General features: G+C 39.4%; 1 protein-coding gene across 1 annotated transcript in view; it reads left to right on the top strand.

Annotated features, from left to right (window-relative positions):
* Window positions 1-19840, top strand: part of LOC126195074 (UBX domain-containing protein 1-like) — a 57451-nt gene that overhangs the window by 9609 nt on the left and 28002 nt on the right. The window contains exons 3-4 of the mRNA XM_049933531.1: window positions 14737-14928; window positions 16379-16630. Coding sequence (XP_049789488.1) covers window positions 14737-14928; window positions 16379-16630 — 444 coding nt within the window. The remainder of the gene's footprint in view (window positions 1-14736; window positions 14929-16378; window positions 16631-19840) is intronic.

Below are 19840 nucleotides of genomic sequence, written 5' to 3'. Positions count from 1 at the left end.
GTTCCAAATAAGGCCTGTCTCATCTGTGCTGTATAAAAATTCAGGGTCATAAGATTCTGCTTCAGTATTGAATTTTTCGATAAAATTTTCTGCAGCTTTGAGTCAGCTGGTAATTTTTCACTAGTTAAATCCAACTCACAGACCTCATCCCTTGCCGTCAATTTTCTTAGCTAAATGTTTTGCTTTTTTGCAGACAGTCCTTGAAAGAAGGTTTTCCAGTACTCTCTGCTGCAAAAACCATTTGAATATGGTCCCTTCCAGCTCTTTGTTTTGTGCTGTTTTCATTGCTTTTCTTGACAAATTCCCATGTTCATTCTCAGTGACAGACACAAAGTTTGTTGTTGTTCCCACACTAAACATCTCAGCAACTGCTTACCACTCATGCCTTTGTCTAATTGTTCTAGGACTTTTATTTTGTGTCACACACACATAAAATGGGCAAAAGACAACAACAAATCAGTGTATATATTTAGGTCACGACGCAGACTGATGTAGGCCATACTGAATGACAGGCACTATAAAATACAACAATGCGCATACTGTATTCATTGTTCACTGAAAGAGTTTTGTCTTTTAATACTTTTGCTGTGGATTGATTTTAGAATGGCAAAGAAATGTACATTGTTCTGTATACTGTAATAACTGTCAAATGAAACCAATGATTTTAGTCAGGCAGTACAAATTTCACTTTCCCCATAGCGATCTGGACAATTGGTGATCCTGATAACTGGAGTTCAGATAATAAGAGTGCTGTAGATTAAACAGTGCCCCATCTAATCTTTATATACAAGAAAATGATTTTCCTCATTGTAGTGTTTTAAATGTGACTAAATTTTAAGAGATAGGGGGGTGTGTTGCTCTGTGGACTTGTGCCAGATTACAAATTTAAAGGTGCAATCACACTTAGGATTTTTCCTTTCAACTCTGACAATTTTTTATCCCAATAAAACTATGGCTAGTGAATAATTGCAGTGTTCAAGCCAGCATTCAGGCTGAAAACAGCTTCACTTACTGTGATAGCATTTCACCCACAGGAATGGATCCCATTCAGTGCTCATTATTTGTGGAGAACATTAATTTTTATTTGTCTTTTTTTCTGTCCTACTCAGCATAGGTAGGGTAAGATTCAGTATGAAACAGTACATGGTAAACTGGTGGAATAAATGACAGTAACAAGTGTTTGGTGACAACTGAGTTCACATAATAAATGGCTGGCTATAAACAGAATCCAAAACAGAGCAAGGACGTAGAAGTGTAGATCAGTCTAGAAAGGCTACGAAAAGAGTGCGAACTATAAACAGCACTAGTTGAGCACTGTATCAAATTGTCAGTGTCAATTAAATTTGCCAACAGCCATGTACTTTAAGATATTATTATATTTTATAATGAAAGCAAGCAGTTTCAGCATTTCATTATGCCATCTTCAGGCCACATATGCTTCTATCCAAGTAAACGAACTTGTCATATAGCACCGTAAATCACCATGAATTCCAATCGTTATACAATTGCTTCAAACAAAGACGTGACAGCAACTCCATATCAAGTGACAGCTCACTGCTATATGGATTCATTACCATCGCTGTGTTCAATTCATGAGGAAGTGGCTTAGAAGTTAGCTCCCATTGCTGGCTATCGTCAACCTCCATCCCTCCTCCATCACTATAAGCACTTCTGGGACCAGAGATCATACCGATGTCAGGAGGCAGTCTGAGAGGCAGGCTTGTTGTGGCTTTGGTTGCTTATACTTGCCCTAGTCAGCTACAGGCAGAAATGATACGAACTGCTGCAACTGGAGCTGGTATAGAGACCAAACCATCAGTTCATTTCTGGCCGTAACTTCAAACAACTCTTTCCCACCCCCCCTTCCTTCCCCCCATGAACAATCAACATAAATAAAGTTCAGCCTGAAGAAGGTTTTAATCTTTCAAATAATAAAATAAAGCAGTACTTTTCGGCAGTTCTGTCAATATAAACAACACGTGCAGTTTTAGTTCATCTTTTACCATTTACTGCTGGCTTTGTTTTTTAACAATGTAGCAATGGTTAGAAAGGGCCTAAACTGCTACTAAGTCTTCAGTAAATTCCTTCCACACCAGTTGTGTGGCTTCGAGTGTGTCCTGGTCATTGTGCAACCATTGTTTGAATTGAATTATATCTGTGGGATCAGTATTTTCAAGTTTGAATTCACCTTTCTGAATTTTTTAAGAGACACCATTCTTAGCCATTCTTCACAGTGATGAGCATACAGCCTTTTGAATTCCAAACTACAGGTGATTACACTTGTTATCTTGGGATGTCCACCAAAATTAGGTGCTCACCAGCTGATTGAATGTGATGCAATACAGTAACACAACAATTTGGACACCACCCATAGAACTTTGAAAATCTGACTTCAGGTCAGTTTTTGTTTCCCTAAGCATCAGTCATTATTTTCAAATTGTTCAATACTTTTTTCTGTCTACTCAAATAAAAATAGTCTTTTTTGCCTGTAAAAAATTCAATTACATTCTTAATCACCAAAAAGTTCTGTAATTTACGTTATGTTTTCTGTAAGCGTATATTCACACTTACTTTTTTGTGTACCAGTATTTCTTTTTCCACCTTTAGCTTCCTTATTGCTTTTGCCAGTTTTCCTGAAACTCAAAAATCTTGCTTAATTTTGTAGGATCGGCTCCAAAGACTTTATTTTCTGACACATATTATAATGTTTCCCTTCATTTCATTGATCAATTGTTTATAATAAAAACAATCAGGATATTGCTTGCTTGCTCTATGCTGCTCCATTTCACTAGTTTCAAGTGCAACAATGATTGCAATTTTTGGGAATACAGAAGTGTCCGATTCCATACGTCTGCTTTGACCCATGATGTCATCAATATGGCAGAAATGGCTATTCTAAGCGTCTCCAATATGGCGTCTATGACGTCACTTCATACACACAGCAACAAACACGAAAATACGTAGAAAGTAGACAATAACATCTCCCTCCAAAAATTCATTCAAACTAATGGGACAACTGTGGGAAAATGGGGGTTTTAGGGTGAGGACAAACTAAATACAATAGTAAAAAGAACCACACCATGATCCCAAAACAAAAAATGACGAACAAAAAGAAAAGGGGAAAAAAATTACATTCCGCCACACCTACAAAATCTGCAGGAATCGGACACCTCCCATGACCTTTATAGGTGAGCCACAGATAACAATACCAAAACACCAATACCTTCAAATAAAATTATGAAAATTGGAATCGGACATTTCCCTTGACCTATATAGGTCAACCACATATGATGATGATACCAAAACACCATCTACAACTACGAAAAATAAAACCAAAACCACAACCTCAAAAATCCCTGCATAAATTAAAACACATTCAGTACACTGTAAATACTCAAAACATCACAACTCGAGAAGGAAAAAAAAAATAAATAAATAAAACCTTACCACCAACAAATTCCGGTGCTGCAAACTAGGTTGGTCAGCCCCCCCCCCCCACACACACACACACACACACAAATCAAACATCTTACCACACTACAGACAATAAAGCAATAACACCTAACGAAAACTCCTTCCTTATAATGGCATTCTAATCACAGATGATTATTAGATTTTCAACAGCATTTATGCACTGACTTACCCTTTCAATATCCTCATATACTTTTCTATCTCCTCATATTCTGCTTGTGGTGTCAGCATGTGTATCTGAACGATTGTTGTTGGTGTTGCTTTGCTGCTGATTCTGATGAGAACAGCTCTATCACTGAAGTAAGTTAAAGTAACTGCCTCTGCCCTAGCTTCCTATACATTATGAAACCCACTCCTGTAATACTATATTCTGCTGCTGTTTATATTACCCTATACTTTTCTGACCAGAAATCCTTATCTTCTTCCCATTTTACTTCACTGACATCCACTATATCTAGATTGATACTCAACATTGGCCTCTTCAGATTTTCCAAACATATGACATTCCATGCCCTGACTTGTAGAATGTTGTCCTTCTGTTCATTATTCAATCTTCCTCATGGTCACCTCCTTGGCAGTCCCTTCCTGGAGATCTGATTGGGGGACTCGCCTGAAATCTTTTGACAACGAAGAGATCATCACGACACTTTTCAATTACAGGCCTCATGTCCAGGGGGTACACCCTGTTCTCTTTAATGCAGTGGTTCCCATTGTCTTTTGCATCCTCGTGCTGTTGATCATTCCTGAATTTTCCATCTTTTAGAGGCAGTTTCCTACCATAAGACCCAGAGGGTACCCTAAACCTCTGTCTGCTCCTCCGCCCTCTTTGACAAGGCCGATGGCAGAAAAAGGGTGACTTTATAAGCCAGAAGGCCATGGCCGCCATTGCTGATGACTTTCATTCAAAATTTTGAAAGGCAAGGTTCTAACGTAGGGCCCACAATGTTTTGATTACCAGTCAAAGACACTGCCCCTAAACCGCAGGTGAACTTAATGGTAGAATAATTATTGTCAGAACAGTAGCCAGAACTGCCATGCTTTATAAGCAAAGTCGTAAAAGATGATGGAAATACAAATAAAATAAGTGACTAAATTAATCAATTGATGAAATAGTAAAAGAAAATATAAATCAAATGACAATATTGTTAGATGAAAATAGGCATAACAGTGTCACTAGAATAAACAAATTACTTGGTAGAAGTGAAAAGTAGTGAGGTTTTCATATTTTCCATTACATGCAAATTTCTTATAGCAGACACACAAGTCAAAGTTACATGAAAATATGTTCTTGAAGATCACAGGTTACATAATATGTTAGGAAATCATGATGTATATGAGACAGTAACAGTGAAACATAAGTTGAAGAACAAAAGAAGAAATGAAAAGAAGAATCACATTATAAATAATAAGTTAGAAAATAATTAGAGGAATTAGTATTTACAGGCAACTAAAAGCTGAGATAGTAATTCAGTGATACATAGGGAGGATACACTACAACAGAAAATAATTAATTTACGAGCAGCCAAGATATAGGCAAGGAAGGCAGGAATAAAAAAGACCTGAAGAAGAAATACGTTAGCTTATAAATGAAACAAGGATATACAAAAATACTTTGGATGCAAAACATAAGCAGGGCAAGCTGTTTGGAACCAAAATAAAAAGCACAATGGCTTGAAGACAGGAAAGAAATTGATAAAGAAAAAGCCATTAGGACACATTAATTTTGCATGCGGTACTGTGATTTCTCGAAAAGGAAATACAAGCATGTTAATATTAGAAATGCAAAAGGGATACCAATTTAAAATTAGAGGAAAGATCAAACAAGTACATGCAATACTTGACTGGGGGGGGGGGGGGGGGGGGGGCATTGTGGTGGTAGTGCAGGAGAGAGAAGGGGGGAGAACAAACAAGTTCTCTGTATCAGTGACAACTAAAAACACGTTATAAGCTGCATCACGTAGACTCAGTATGGCCTAAATACATTTCTGGATTCTATACGACCTCTGTACAATTCTATGCTACATGGGATGTCACAAAGTTATGGCTGAGTGTAGTCACTTTGAATGTTTTACAATATTTATGCAGTATTAAAAATCGACTTCACTTAAAGCCACATTATAATGCCGAACTGCTCACATGCGAGTGTAGTAGTGGAAGGAAATATTGCAGGAAAGTGTTTACATCGGAAACTACATATCAATGACCATGTGAGGGGATTTTCAAAGATCTTTCAGGGGCAATTATTCTGTTATATTTTTGGAATGTCAGTTCTTCTAATTATAGTTTGAACTTTTAACAGCACAGGTTGGCGTGTCATGGTATGTGCATTCATATCCACATCACTACTCTGCTAGATACAATTACATACTTGACAATAATTTACAGAACAACTTTCAGACTTTTTCTCAGCCATTCCACTCTTAAATAGCATGTGAGAGAAATGAACACCAAAATCTTTCCTTGTGTGGTCTGATTTATCTTATTTTATTATGATGGCCAATGCTTCCTATGGAGGCGAGATCAATCAAAATATTTTTGCTTTTGAGGGAAAAAGTTTGCGATTGAAATTTCATGAAAACACATTGCTGCAATGAAAAATACCTTTGTATTAATGACTGCCACTCCAACACACTTATCATATCTTAACTCTGGCTCCTCAATTCCATGATAAAATGAAATGAGCTGCCCTTCAATGAACTATTTCGATGTCCTCTGTCAATCCTATCCAGTAAGGATTCCATTCCACTTAGCAATACCCCAGGAGAGAGTAGACAGTTAGCAGCCAAACTGCTCAACCAAGACGAGAGTTTCTAGCTCAAAAATCATAAAAAACCTTCATTTCATGTTTCTGCTCTCAGACGAACTGTTTCTCTGAGTCTTCAATGCCTGACATTCTAACACGTGCCATTCATTTTAATAATTACATAATTTATAACTGTTGTGGCTTCGTTGGCTCAGTGCTTGCTACACTTTATTCTTAGAAGCATTAAGTTTTATGTAGGCTATAAATGATTTTTTTTTGTTGTCCTAAATGTCTTTTCTCTGAACATGAGCATTTACTCCACAGTATATCTTTGTGTCATGTGGTTTTAATTGTCACTGGCTCACCTTGAAGATGACTACAGTTATCAGCCAAAATGTTGGAAGCAGAAATATTGCTGTCCCATGTGCTTCCCTAAAAGATGACGGACCTTTGAGCAAATCTGCAGTGCCAATACTCTGCTTCATTTGTGAGCAACTGGTGACACACTTGCTCCAGTCCATGGTCAAATCATGCAGTGTCAAAAGGCTGCATATTCTATTAACAGTGCCTAAATTGGCCTTCGGCTGGAGCAACACTGTCACCGGTCTTCCAAAAAATGAAGCAGTATGTAGTTATTGCAAACATAATTTCAAGCTGAAATCAGAGACATTGCCCGTCAGGAATGGATACGTGCATGCACTTACACCGATGATAAAGTAGGTACTGGGCCATTCCATGCTAAGTGGTCTAGTTTTGGAAAAAAATACCGCATGTCCATCAAAGATTGTGCTGAAATTTTGTTTGAATGTTCGCACATGTTCCCAATGAACAATGGTAAATCTTTACTTTCGCCGATATAATACTCCCAGATATATAGTCATTCCATAGTACAACTATTTAAAGTACACCCTGAGTTTTCTGCGACTTTTAGACGTAATATCTCGGAAATATTTCCTTAAAAAAGCCACCTTGCCGTTGAGCAATTTTCCATGTGAGTAATTTGGAGCAAAGTTGACCGGGGGAGAGGTGGGGAGAGGGGGGTAAGAAAAACAGAAAGAAAAAGGGAAGTTTAATTTTTTTATGTCTTCAGAAGTAATAACAGGATGAACCTGAGACCTTGCAAATAATAACTGACCAATAGAAAGATTCAGAATATAAAAGATAATAAAATTTGATTTTCCTACTGCTCTCCAATAGTTTACAAATTGAAGGCAAAGTTGAAGATTTTTTCAAAAAAGAAAGAAAACCCTGAAAAACTAAATTTGGTTTTGCAGTGTGAGCATGTATGGTCCTAAAAAACAATGACAAGTTGGAGATGCATTTAAAATATGCTCATTCCACTGGTCCTCAAGTTAAATCTGACATCTTTTATTATGTTGTACAATTGTTTATTACTCTTTGGGGAAGTTAATAGTGTGAAGTCCTGATGATCAGGAAGTGAGATCAAGTCAGAACAACTGCAAAAGGAGGCTCAGTTGTCACGACACATCATGATGTATGTCAGCCTGGTTTTCTGCTATGATAAATACAGAATCAAACTGGTTACAAACTTGAAAATTACCAATGCACTGGACAACATCATAGTAAAATTGTTGCGTAACAGCTGCAAGCACATTGCATAACGTATATATATAAATACTACAGAAATGTTGAGTACAGTCCTCGCCTCATTCTTTCTCTCCACCACAGATGAGGCACGCACCACAACTGTCTCCAACAATGGCCTTCAATTTATGGCATCTCCATTTCAGTCATTCTGTCAGTCTGATGGCATCGAGCATCTGACCCTTGCTATGTTCCACCCACTATCAAATTTAGTAATCGAGTGGTTCGTTGGAACACTAAAAACATGGATGCTTGGCAATAGTGGGAAAAATATGTTTGAATTCATAGCCGGACAGGAACATCCGGTCTAGATCATACATCAGCTCCAGCCATGCAGTCTGTGGTGTCACTGCAAGGCACCACACTGGATAGATTGTAGGCTTCAAATCGGCTGCAGTCAGTCAGTACACATCGGACCTGCGAGTCACCACTGTCGACACTAGCAGACCGAGCGCCACCACTCGACTGGTCTTACGAGACAAGCTAGTGCACTGCCCTGTTCTACAGCCGACATTAATAAGAATGGTTCACTTGTTACAGCTTCAGAGATCTCATTTGCAGACACGCTAGTTAGCATAGCCTTCGGCTAAGTCAGTAGCTACGACCTAACCCGGCACCACATACAGTTCATGCATTGCCAATTGATCTATATGTGTGAAGCAATCAGAATTGTAAAGGAGTATTCGCATTTCAGTTTATAACTGCACTAGTAAATATTATTGTACAAAGTCAAGGTCGATGTTCATTACTGATGCTGAATTAAAGCTGTATTCCTGTCTACTAACCTCTAATCACCTAAGATGTTCCAGGCACATCCTGTCAAATGTAGTTCATTGATCCTCACGTCAGTCTACGTGATCTACGCGTGCAATAGTGGCCACCCCTTGTGATCCGACTAAGAGTCAAATTGCGTGACTCGGCCGAGTCACCCGTTTTCCATGAGGCCCATAGTTCCGCCTCATACATAAAACAGTCAACATTACCTCTTCCCGTTAGCTGATTGAAGCAAGTGTAAGCAACCACAGCCATTTATCCTCATAGAAAGCTCTACAGCTGTTCATTCCATCTCAGCCATAGTAAGTACAAGCGTGTTAGCAGTTGGAATATCATCACTGTAATTTTAACGAATTGTTTTGAGATATGTGGGGAGTAGACGTAGACTCAGATCACAATTTAGTAACAATGAAGAGTAGGCTCAAGTTTAAGGGACTAATCAGGAAGAATACACTCCTGGAAATTGAAATAAGAACACCGTGAATTCATTGTCCCAGGAAGGGGAAACTTTATTGACACATTCCTGGGGTCAGATACATCACATGATCACACTGACAGAACCACAGGCACATAGACACAGGCAACAGAGCATGCACAATGTCGGCACTAGTACAGTGTATATCCACCTTTCGCAGCAATGCAGGCTGCTATTCTCCCATGGAGACGATCGTAGAGATGCTGGATGTAGTCCTGTGGAACGGCTTGCCATGCCATTTCCACCTGGTGCCTCAGTTGGACCAGCGTTCGTGCTGGACGTGCAGACCACGTGAGACGACGCTTCATCCAGTCCCAAACATGCTCAATGGGGGACAGATCCGGAGATCTTGCTGGCCAGGGTAGTTGACTTACACCTTCTAGAGCACGTTGGGTGGCACGGGATACATGCGGACGTGCATTGTCCTGTTGGAACAGCAAGTTCCCTTGCCGGTCTAGGAATGGTAGAACGATGGGGTCGATGACGGTTTGGATGTACCGTGCACTATTCAGTGTCCCCTCGACGATCACCAGTGGTGTACGGCCAGTGTAGGAGATCGCTCCCCACACCATGATGCCAGGTGTTGGCCCCGTGTGCCTCGGTCGTATGCAGTCCTGATTGTGGCGCTCACCTGCACGGCGCCAAACATGCATACGACCATCATTGGCACCAAGGCAGAAGCGACGCTGAAGACGACACGTCTCCATTCGTCCCTCCATTCACGCCTGTCGCGACACCACTGGAGGCGGGCTGCACGATGTTGGGGCGTGAGCGGAAGACGGCCTAACGGTGTGCGGGACCGTAGCCCAGCTTCATGGAGACGGTTGTGAATGGTCCTCGCCGATACCCCAGGAGCAACAGTGTCCCTAATTTGCTGGGAAGTGGCAGTGCGGTCCCCTACGGCACTGCGTAGGATCCTACGTTCTTGGCGTGCATCCGTGCGTCGCTGCGGTCCGGTCCCAGGTTGACGGGCACGTGCACCTTCCGCCGACCACTGGCGACAACATCGATGTACTGTGGAGACCTCACGCCCCACGTGTGGAGCAATTCGGCGGTACGTCCACCCGGCCTCCCGCATGCCCACTATACGCCCTCGCTCAAAGTCCGTCAACTGCACATACGGTTCACGTCCACGCTGTCGCGGCATGCTACCAGTGTTAAAGACTGCGGTGGAGCTCCGTATGCCACGGCAAACTGGCTGACACTGACGGCGGCGGTGCACAAATGCTGCGCAGCTAGCGCCATTCGACGGCCAACACCGCGGTTCCTGGTGTGTCCGCTGTGCCGTGCGTGTGATCATTGCTTGTACAGCCCTCTCGCAGTGTCCGGAGCAAGTATGGTGGGTCTGACACACCGGTGTCAATGTGTTCTTTTTTCCATTTCCAGGAGTGTATATGCACCAAGAAGTGGGGCTCAAGAGATATGCATGAAGTAACTCTGGGGCTGTAGATACTTTGATAATAAGCAGCTTAGTAGGCAGTAACTGAATAGGAATGGACATCTCTAAAAAGGACAATCACAGAAGCTGGAAAGAAGGACGTAGGTACAATGCAAAGAAACCATGGGTAACAGAAAAAGCACTTCAGCTAATCGATGAAAGAAGGAAGTACTAAAATGTTCAGGGAACTTCAGGAATACAAAAATACAGCTTACTTGGGAATTAAACATACAGGAAGTGCAGGGAAGCCAAGGCGAAATGGTTGCATGAAAAACGTGAGGGAATCAAGAAAGAAATGATTGTTGGCTTTTGACTAGGCATATACATTGACGGGAAAAGTAATCACAACACCAAGAAAGAGTTGTGTGACATAAACGAAAGGTGGTAGGTATGTTTGTAAATCTGAAAGATGACATCTATTCAGTCAAATAAGAGTGGCACTAATAGCGGAACTACGAGGAAGCAGATCATATTTGCTTTAAATACATGATGTAACAGTTGTGAGCATTAGTTACCATTGAGACCGAATGTGATGCGTCAATGTTAGTCAAGAGTGCCTTTAAGGCAACAAAGACTACCTCACTATAAGTTTGAATGACATAGTGTAATAGGGCTACAAGATGCTGGATGCGCTTCTGCGATATTGCAGCTGGTCTCCAGGTGACCAAATGGCACTAGCAACAGGGAAGACCACTGTAATCGGCCTGTGGGTCTGGTGCATCGTGCTGCATCTGCAGCAGTAATTTGATCAGCATTTGGCACCACAGTGACACAACAAACTGTTAAAAATCAGTTACTTCAAGGACAGCTCAGCCAGGAGTCCTGTAGTTTGCATTCCACTGATCCCAAACCAGTTTCATGTGCAACTTCAGTGGTGTCAAGCAAGAGCTCATTGGAGGGCAGGTTGGACATCTGTCGCGTTCCCTGATGAAATCTGGTTCTGCCTCGGTGCCAGTGACCCCGACAGCAAAACTGTATGTCTGTCTGGTGATTCAACCTGTTATGCTGCCTCCCATTCGTGAACAGCATTCCAGGTGGTGCTTTCCAGTAGGATAACACTCACCCACATACCACTGTTGTTACCCAACATGTTCTGTAGCGCCCACATGTTGATTTGACCTGCTTAATCATGGCCTGCGTGTCTGCCATATCTGTCTCCAGTCGAACAATATGGGACATCATCAGACAACAATTAAAGCGTCATCCACAGGCTGGCTATTCTTCTGGAGAGCATGGAGTTCTCAGGGAATTACATTTTACCTGGAAAAACCAGGGAAATCTCAGGGTATTCCGCATTATTAACCTAGGATTGAAATTTAATTTTATTGAGTTTAAATTCACAAATTTTAAAATACATAATGTTTCAAAATGTATTCATTATATGAATATTATTCCATGTAAATTAACAATGTTTAAAAACTGCTGTTAAACTCCCTATGGTTGGTATATGGCTCAGCTGAGAGGAAAATAGTCATTATTGTGGTGTGCTCCCCTCCCCCCTCAAATCCATTCACTAAGAATTTATCAGCAGCATTTTGACACCACCTTCCTCCTCTCACCCGGAATTCACAGGGACCTTTTTTTCCCCCCAAATTTGAGTATCCACCCTACATCCACAGACAGCATTAACCATCCTTTATTGACTGACATAAAGTGCAACAGGCGTAGAACTCCATCCCACAAACTAACATCCGGCACCTGTTCAACACGAGGAATGCACTTTTGCATGCTTGCATTCAACAGGTTGTTACACCAGTTATTAATGTATCAGCATTTCACATTTTCAATGGCTTACCTCACATTTACCTAGTCAAATTAATTTCTGAAATTTTATTACTCTGCCTTAATTATTTTTTGGTACTGCAGTTTTTTCCATCAGTGTAGAAAAGTCAAATCAAACTTTGGTGAAATTAAAAGGAATGGTGGTAACATTAAGAGTGCAATGGGAATTCCACTGTTGAATGCAGAGGAGAAAGTGCATAGGTAGAAAGAGTACAAGGCCTCTATGAGGAGGAGGAGGACATGTCTGATGACATGCTAGAAGAAGAAACAGGAGCCATCAGGGAAGAGGTAGGTGATCCAGTATTATAGCGAGAATTTGAAAGAGCTTTGGGCGACTCTAGATCAAATAAGGCGAAAGTAATAGATAACATTCCATCTAAAATCATTGGAGGAAGTTCTGAAGATAGCAAGAGCCAACAAGTGCAAGAATTACTGCACAGTGAGCTGAACAGCTCATGCATCCAGTTGCAGACAAGGGTAATATATAGAAGAGTGGAAAAGGAAATTGTGGATCTCTTAGATGATGGTCAATTTGGCTTTAGGAAAGGCAAAAGTACCATAGAGGCAGTTCTGATGCAGTTGATAATGGAAATGAGATTGAAGAAAAATCGAGACACATTCATAGGATTTGTCAACCTGGAGAAAGTGTTTGACCATGTAAAATGGTGCAAGACATTTGAAATTCTGAGAAAAAGAAGGGTAAGCTGTAGGAAAAAGCAGGTAATATACAATATGTGCAAGAACAGAGAGGGGACAACAAGACTGAAGGACCAAGAAGAAAGTGCTCAGATTAAAAAGGATGAAAGAAAGGGATGTAGCTTTCCACCCCTACTGTTAACTGTGTATATAGAGGAAGCAGTGACGGAAATAAAAGTTCAAGAGTGGGATTAAAATTCAAGGTGAAAGGATATCAGTGATAAGATGACATTGCTATCCTCAGTGAATCAAGCATTATAGGATGTGTTGAATGGAATGAGCAATCTAATGAATACAGAATGTGGATTGAGAGTAATTCAAAGAAAGACAAAAGAAATGAAAACAACGAGAAACGTAATATTGGAATTGGAAATTACGAAGTAGATGAAGTTTAGGAATTCTGCTATGTAGGCAGCAAAATAACCCATGATGGACAAAACAAAGTGAACATAAAAACCATACTAACACTGACAAAGAGGGCATTCCTGTCCAGGAGAAGTTCACTAGTATCAAAAATAGACCTTAATTTGAGGAAGAAATTGCTGAGTTCGTACATCTGGAGCACAGTATCCTATGGTAATGAAACATGGGTTGTGGGAAAACTGGAACAGAAGAGAATCAAAGCATTTGAGGTGAGATGCTACAGAGGAATGCTGAAAATTAAATGGACCAGTAAGGTAAGAAATGACGAGGTTTTCCACAGAATCGATGAGGAAGGTATATATGGAAAACACTGACATGAAGAAGTGACAGGATGATAGGACTTGTGCAAACACAACAGGGAATAACCTCCATGGTATTCGAGGGAGCTGTAGAGGGTAAAAACAGTAGGGGAAGACAGAGATTGGAATACATCCAGCAAGTAATTGAGAAAATAGGGTACAAGTGCTTCTCTGGTGTGAAACTGTTGGCACAGGAGAGGAATTCGTGGTGAGCAGGCCATCTCAAACCCATCAGAATCCAGTTTATCATTTCTAGTGTTGCACAATGCTGTGTGGTGCACATTACCACAGTCCTTCTCTGAAGATTAAATCTTTTTTCCACCTATTGAATATGGTACAGCGCTTCACGATTATTGTTCCACTTGTTAGAGCTTAATACTGTTTTTCTATATCCATCTGTTTCACTCATCTGTTGGGTTGTGAATTTGTCTTTATTATTGAGAATTATTGATGCACAGCATATTTTTAAATAATGTATACATGTACTGGGCACAGTGAAGCCAAATGAATAATGGCTGAATTTAAATTTTGAAACTACTAAAAGTGAATGAATTTTGGATTTTCAAATACAGATTAAAATTAAAATAAAAGAAATTCAAGATACGTAAAAGTTTTTGTTAATGTATTGTGTTGCACATTTCACACTTGGCTCCAGTCACACCCAGATTTGTGCCATCTAAGAAGATATTGAAAAAATACATGTTCTGTGTAAAAGAAACTGTTGGTCATTTTGGGCAACAAATGACAAGTTTCATCTTCTTCTCACTCCTTTGTTGCTAATACTGAATGTATACTTATATACGTACCTTATAGTGGAATGATGACTGAATAAACCAGAAACACAAAGTTGTGAATTTGAAGACTGTAGAGAAACTTGTCACCAAAGTTACATTAAATTTAATTTATTAATATTAATTTGTCTTGTTTTCCATTTAAGTTTTTTGTTTTACCTTCTCATAGAAGACTGATGGCTCAGTAGGTCTAGGATTGTTTACTGAAGTAATTGAAGGTTAACTTCTGGTGGTTGCAGGTTGCTTGCTCATGCAGATGAATCCATTCCATTTTCTTCTTCTGAAGCCACCACTGATGCAATGGAGACAACACTGCCTTCTGTGATAGATACAGCACCTATTGGTGATAGTACTGAAAATTCTGTGGAGCCTTCCAAAAGCACCGAAAGTGCCAGCAGCTCTGAAACAGCCAAGTCTTTAAAGTGTAATGAGTGAGTTTAACAAAATTTTATAATGTTTTATATTTTATATGCTATTGGTATTTAAGTTGTACCAGTATTTGTGAAGAAGATTATTTGGAAATAGTGATAATGTCCTTCAGTTACTGCGATGTCATTTTGCAAAATGAGATTCATCACCTATGAATATTTGTAAACTGTAACTGCAATGGTGTTGCTACCAGTAGAATTATTAATGAGTGTTGTGATAGTGTTTTGTCAATAGAGTTTTTGTGATGTTTTCAACCTGGTTTCCATATATGTATGCCAATATTGATCCAGCAATTACATGATGGTTATCTGTCTTCCCCATTAGCTCCCATGTAGACACTAGAGTGAAATTCACATTTGCACAAATGCTTCAAATTATTTGAAAATGACAACATTTTCTAGTATCACAGAAGTACACATTGTTTAAATTCACATGTAATGGCTTTTAATTGACATGTGTACTTGACCCACTGTGAACTTTAAATTTGGATCATGCATTTGTGATGAATTGTACCACTGTGTTTGCGGATTAAAGATATTAAAATATATAAAGATGTACCAAATCAGAAAGTCTACCATATTATGGGTATTTATGATCTTTTCTTTCTCTTAAATCCTACCTTTTGCTCCCTTACAATTGTTCTATATTTCTTATTTGACCACTTCCCAGACCCGTGTTCCTTCTAGCATTTAGCAAATCAAATTTTGCTGGCACAATTGTGTGATATGTCTTAAAGTGTAACACACGCAAAAAAGATCAAAATTATATGCGAAATCTTGGCTTCTCTTGCAACTTATTAACCTTAGAGACCAATATTATATGTGAAAGCTTTGCTTTTCTTGTAGCAACACTGTGTAATTTTATTTAAACTATTAACTTTCTCTGTTTGTGTGTTCGTGCTACGTAACAGTGATGTTGCTGTTGGCTGACTACATCACGTGTCCTATGCTCTGAATATCCGCTGTCATCGGCTGCCAAGATCACGTTACATGAGCTATGATTAGCTTACAGAAACGAATCGCAATCTCGATTTCAATGGTTCAGAAAGTAACATGCGGTGTTTGGTGGAATTCCAATGTATACTTCGTAATACAAAAATATGCAACATACATGTTGCTGCACATAAAAGATATTTCCAAAACTTGTCTTTTTCTCTGAGTTTTGTTTTCTAAAGTGCTGGGAAATTCTACGCCCGTGTATAAAACCTTAACCATTCAAAGGATTGATAAGGGAAAATATACTGTCACTTAACACGGAAAAAGTGTGTTTTCACCCGGGAGAAAATGTATTTTTAACCGGAAAAAAATCCGGGTGTTTTTCTTCCTTGTCCGCATATACACCCTGATATTAATCTGTCGTGTAGTGTTATTGGATGTAGGTAATGCACATGATTCTGGATAACAGAACTTTTATCATTTATGAGTTTTTCAACTTTAAGTTTTTTCGTTACAGCTGTGGGAAGCTTTTTTCTACCCAGCTTGAAATAGAGTACCATGCTGCAAAGTCTGGACATAGTAGTTTCTCAGAGTCTACAGAAGAGAAGAAACCATTGACAGAGGAAGAGAAAAAAGAACAACTTAAGAAGCTAGAAGAAAAAATGAGACAGAAGCGGCTAGAGCGAGAAGAAAAGGAGAAGCAAGAAGCTTTAGAAAGAGAAAGGCTGAGAATTCGCTCAGGGAAAGAAATGACTGCAGCAAGAAAGAAGTAAGGGTCATTATCATTTTCTACTAGGATAACAGTGTTGCTTATTTGTTGTAATAATAGTAGAAGTAGTAGTATAATGACACTCTTAAGTTAAAAAATATTTAATGCCAATGTATAACACTTAACGTAAAACTCTTGATAATATATTTTACACTGAATACTGCGCAAATTTCAACACCAGGGAGTGTAACAAATACAGTAAAGCCCTTTTTTACATTTTTCGGTGGACTGACCCAAAAGAGGTATAAAATACAGGAAATGAGAGAAAACATAACAAGCTGTAGATTTTGGCCTGTTGCGCTCTGTTTGCAGACTGCCAACTTTAATGTTGTAACCAATGTTGTGTTACAAGTTGTATTTACCATAATTTTGTAGTGGTTATTAATAATTATTTCACATTGGAACACAGATGTCGTTTAATGTAGTTTCACAAAAGATTTTTGCTTCCGTGCTCTATTTACATCATTGTACATGATCGGAATGAAGAAGGAAATGCGCATTTGTGTATGTTAGCACTTGGCCACTGTTTTCACGAAAATAACAAAGGCAGTGGCTGATTGCTGACACACACAAATGTGTGTGTGGGTTTCCCTCTTCGTTCCCATCATGTCCAATGGTGTAAATAAAACACAGAAGCAAAAGTCTTTCATGAAACCACATTAAAATGATATTAATGTTCTAATGTGAAACTTAATATTGATAATAATTATAAAATTATAGTAAATAAAACTTGTAACACAATAGTAGTTAAAAATCTGAAGCTGCCAGTCTTTGTAAACAGAGAACAGTGGATACAAAATCTGTAGCTTGTTGCTGACAGGAGGTCACTCTGTTCAGGAACATCTCGGGTCAGTAAGAGGGCAGAAATTGTTGTTATGTTACGGAGCATCTTGAGAAATGTTTACGTCTGTCATCAGGTTGTACCAATCTAAGACAGCATGCCTAGTATGGATTAGCGTATTTCACACGGAAGTAACAATGATTCATGTAAGACCATTATTGAGATGGCCATCTTCAAAAGTGGTGTTTATTTGTATAAATGACCATGGAATTAAATTAAAGCTGTTGTAATACAACACAATTAGCAGAAGGAAGGTTGCTACAAGAATAACTATTGTCAGACTGTGTTTATCATTAAGGCAGTGACTCAGCATACTTTCCAGACTTTCAAACACTGCTAACCTATAATACAGCCGTTCATGACCCAACATGCTGTCAACTAAAATCTTGCTTACCACACTAATGCTGCATTAAACAATCAGTAACTTTGCATATCGTCTGTGTTTTCTGCTTAGTTCCAAATCTGACTTTGAGCAGGAGGATCATGTACATTTTGCAGAAAACTGTATGAAAATCCATATTGATGGCTGTGATAACATCAGAGAAAACTTAAAATGCAGGAAATGTTACATGAATCATTAATGATGGGAAAGCAGTGTGTCGAGAGAATAGGACTTCTGCTGGGACCAACAAAAATAAATGAGAAAAGTGGGAAAACATAAAATGTGGGAACTTAAAGAACGGGGTTTTATTGTACTAAAATTTTTCTTATTGTGTGTATACAATATGATAGAAAGCATATGTGATTAATTTTGTTTGTGATTTGTGCATCAATGAAAAGTTTGCCACCTCTGACAGCAACAATAGTTTTAACATGTCTGGATAGTAAGTCAGGCTGACCTTGGATGACAGATACGGATATGCCATTCCATGCTGCTTCACCTCTACACCAGAGTTCATCTATTAGAGTGGCTGGCAAGTAGTGGCATGCCAGTCTCTCAGCAACCCGTGACTGTACTCTCAGTGGCTGAATCGTATGGAGAACATGCTGGACTATGAACCAAACAAACACACTGTCTGTCAAGGCAGATCAGCACAGCATGGACAGTGTGCAGTCTTGCATTATCTTGTTGCAATATAATCTGTATCTACATCTACACTTTGCAAGCCACCATGAAGTGTATGCCGGAGGGTACGTCCCAGTAATTATGGTTTCTTCCTGTTTCATTCATGTACGGAACACAGGAAGAATGGTTGTTTGAATGCCTCTGTGCATGCAGTAATTATTCTAATATTATCTTCATGATCCCTATGTGAGCGATACAGAGAGGGTTGTTGTATATTCCCAGAGTTCCTTGAAATTTTGTTAACAGACTTTCTCGGGATAGTTAACATCTATCCTCAAGAGTCTTCTAGTTCAGTTCCTTCAGTATCTCTGTGGCACACTTCCACAGATCAAACAAACCTGTGACAACCTGCAGTTTGTGTTGTCCTTCTCTGTGTATGTTTAATATACCCTGTTAGTCCTATTGGTACAGATCCCACACATTTGAGCAATATTCTAGAACCAGTTGCACGAGTGATTTGTCAGTAGTCTCCTTTGTACGATTATTGCACTTCCCCAGTATTCAGCCAATAAAACAGTCTACAGCCTGTGTTACCCACGACTGAGCCTATGTGATCATTCTATTTCATATCCCTACAAATCGTTACATCCAAGTTTTTGTATGAGTTGGCCGGTTCCAACAGTGACTCATTGATATTATAGTCAGAGGATGGTGTGTTTTTTTCGTTTTATGAAGTGCACAATTTTACATTTCTGAACAATTTATTGAAGTTGCTAATCTGCACACCACTTTGAAATCTTATTAAGGTCTGACTGAATATTTATGCAAAATAATATTGGATAGATAAAAATCTGCTCACCAAGCGGTGGCTGAACACACACACAAAGGAAGGTTATAATTGGGCAAGCTTTCGGAGCCAGCAGCTCCTTCTTCATGCAGAAGGATTGAAGGGCAAGGAACAGAGCTGGAGGAAAAGGACTAGAGAGGTCTAGGAAAAGGGATAGATTTCATGAAGTCACTGAGAACATCAGGTCAGGGGAGACTTAACAGACGGGATGAGAAGGAAAGACTGATTGTTGAGGACTGCATCAGACGAGATTTGAAAATCTGAGAGCTTAATTACGAAAGGCAGGGTAATACGCAGGGCAGAGATTACTGCTTAAACATCGTACATTAGTTAATAAGAGTGAAAAACTAAGTGCATTGTACACAACAGAGGTGGGAGGGGGTGCGAAAAACAGGCCAGTAAGAAAATGAAAGACATAGAAAACTGAAACGTAGTGAAGAAAGGAATAGTTACTATGAAGAAATGCCAAGACAGAAGAAATTAACATAAATTAAGGCCAAGTGGGTGACAAGAACC

Source organism: Schistocerca nitens, chromosome 7 (assembly GCF_023898315.1).
Source record: "Schistocerca nitens isolate TAMUIC-IGC-003100 chromosome 7, iqSchNite1.1, whole genome shotgun sequence".
NCBI classification, from domain to species: domain Eukaryota; kingdom Metazoa; phylum Arthropoda; class Insecta; order Orthoptera; family Acrididae; genus Schistocerca; species Schistocerca nitens.
The sequence above is the reverse complement of the archived record's forward strand: the minus strand, read 5'-3'. Positions and strand labels throughout refer to the sequence as shown.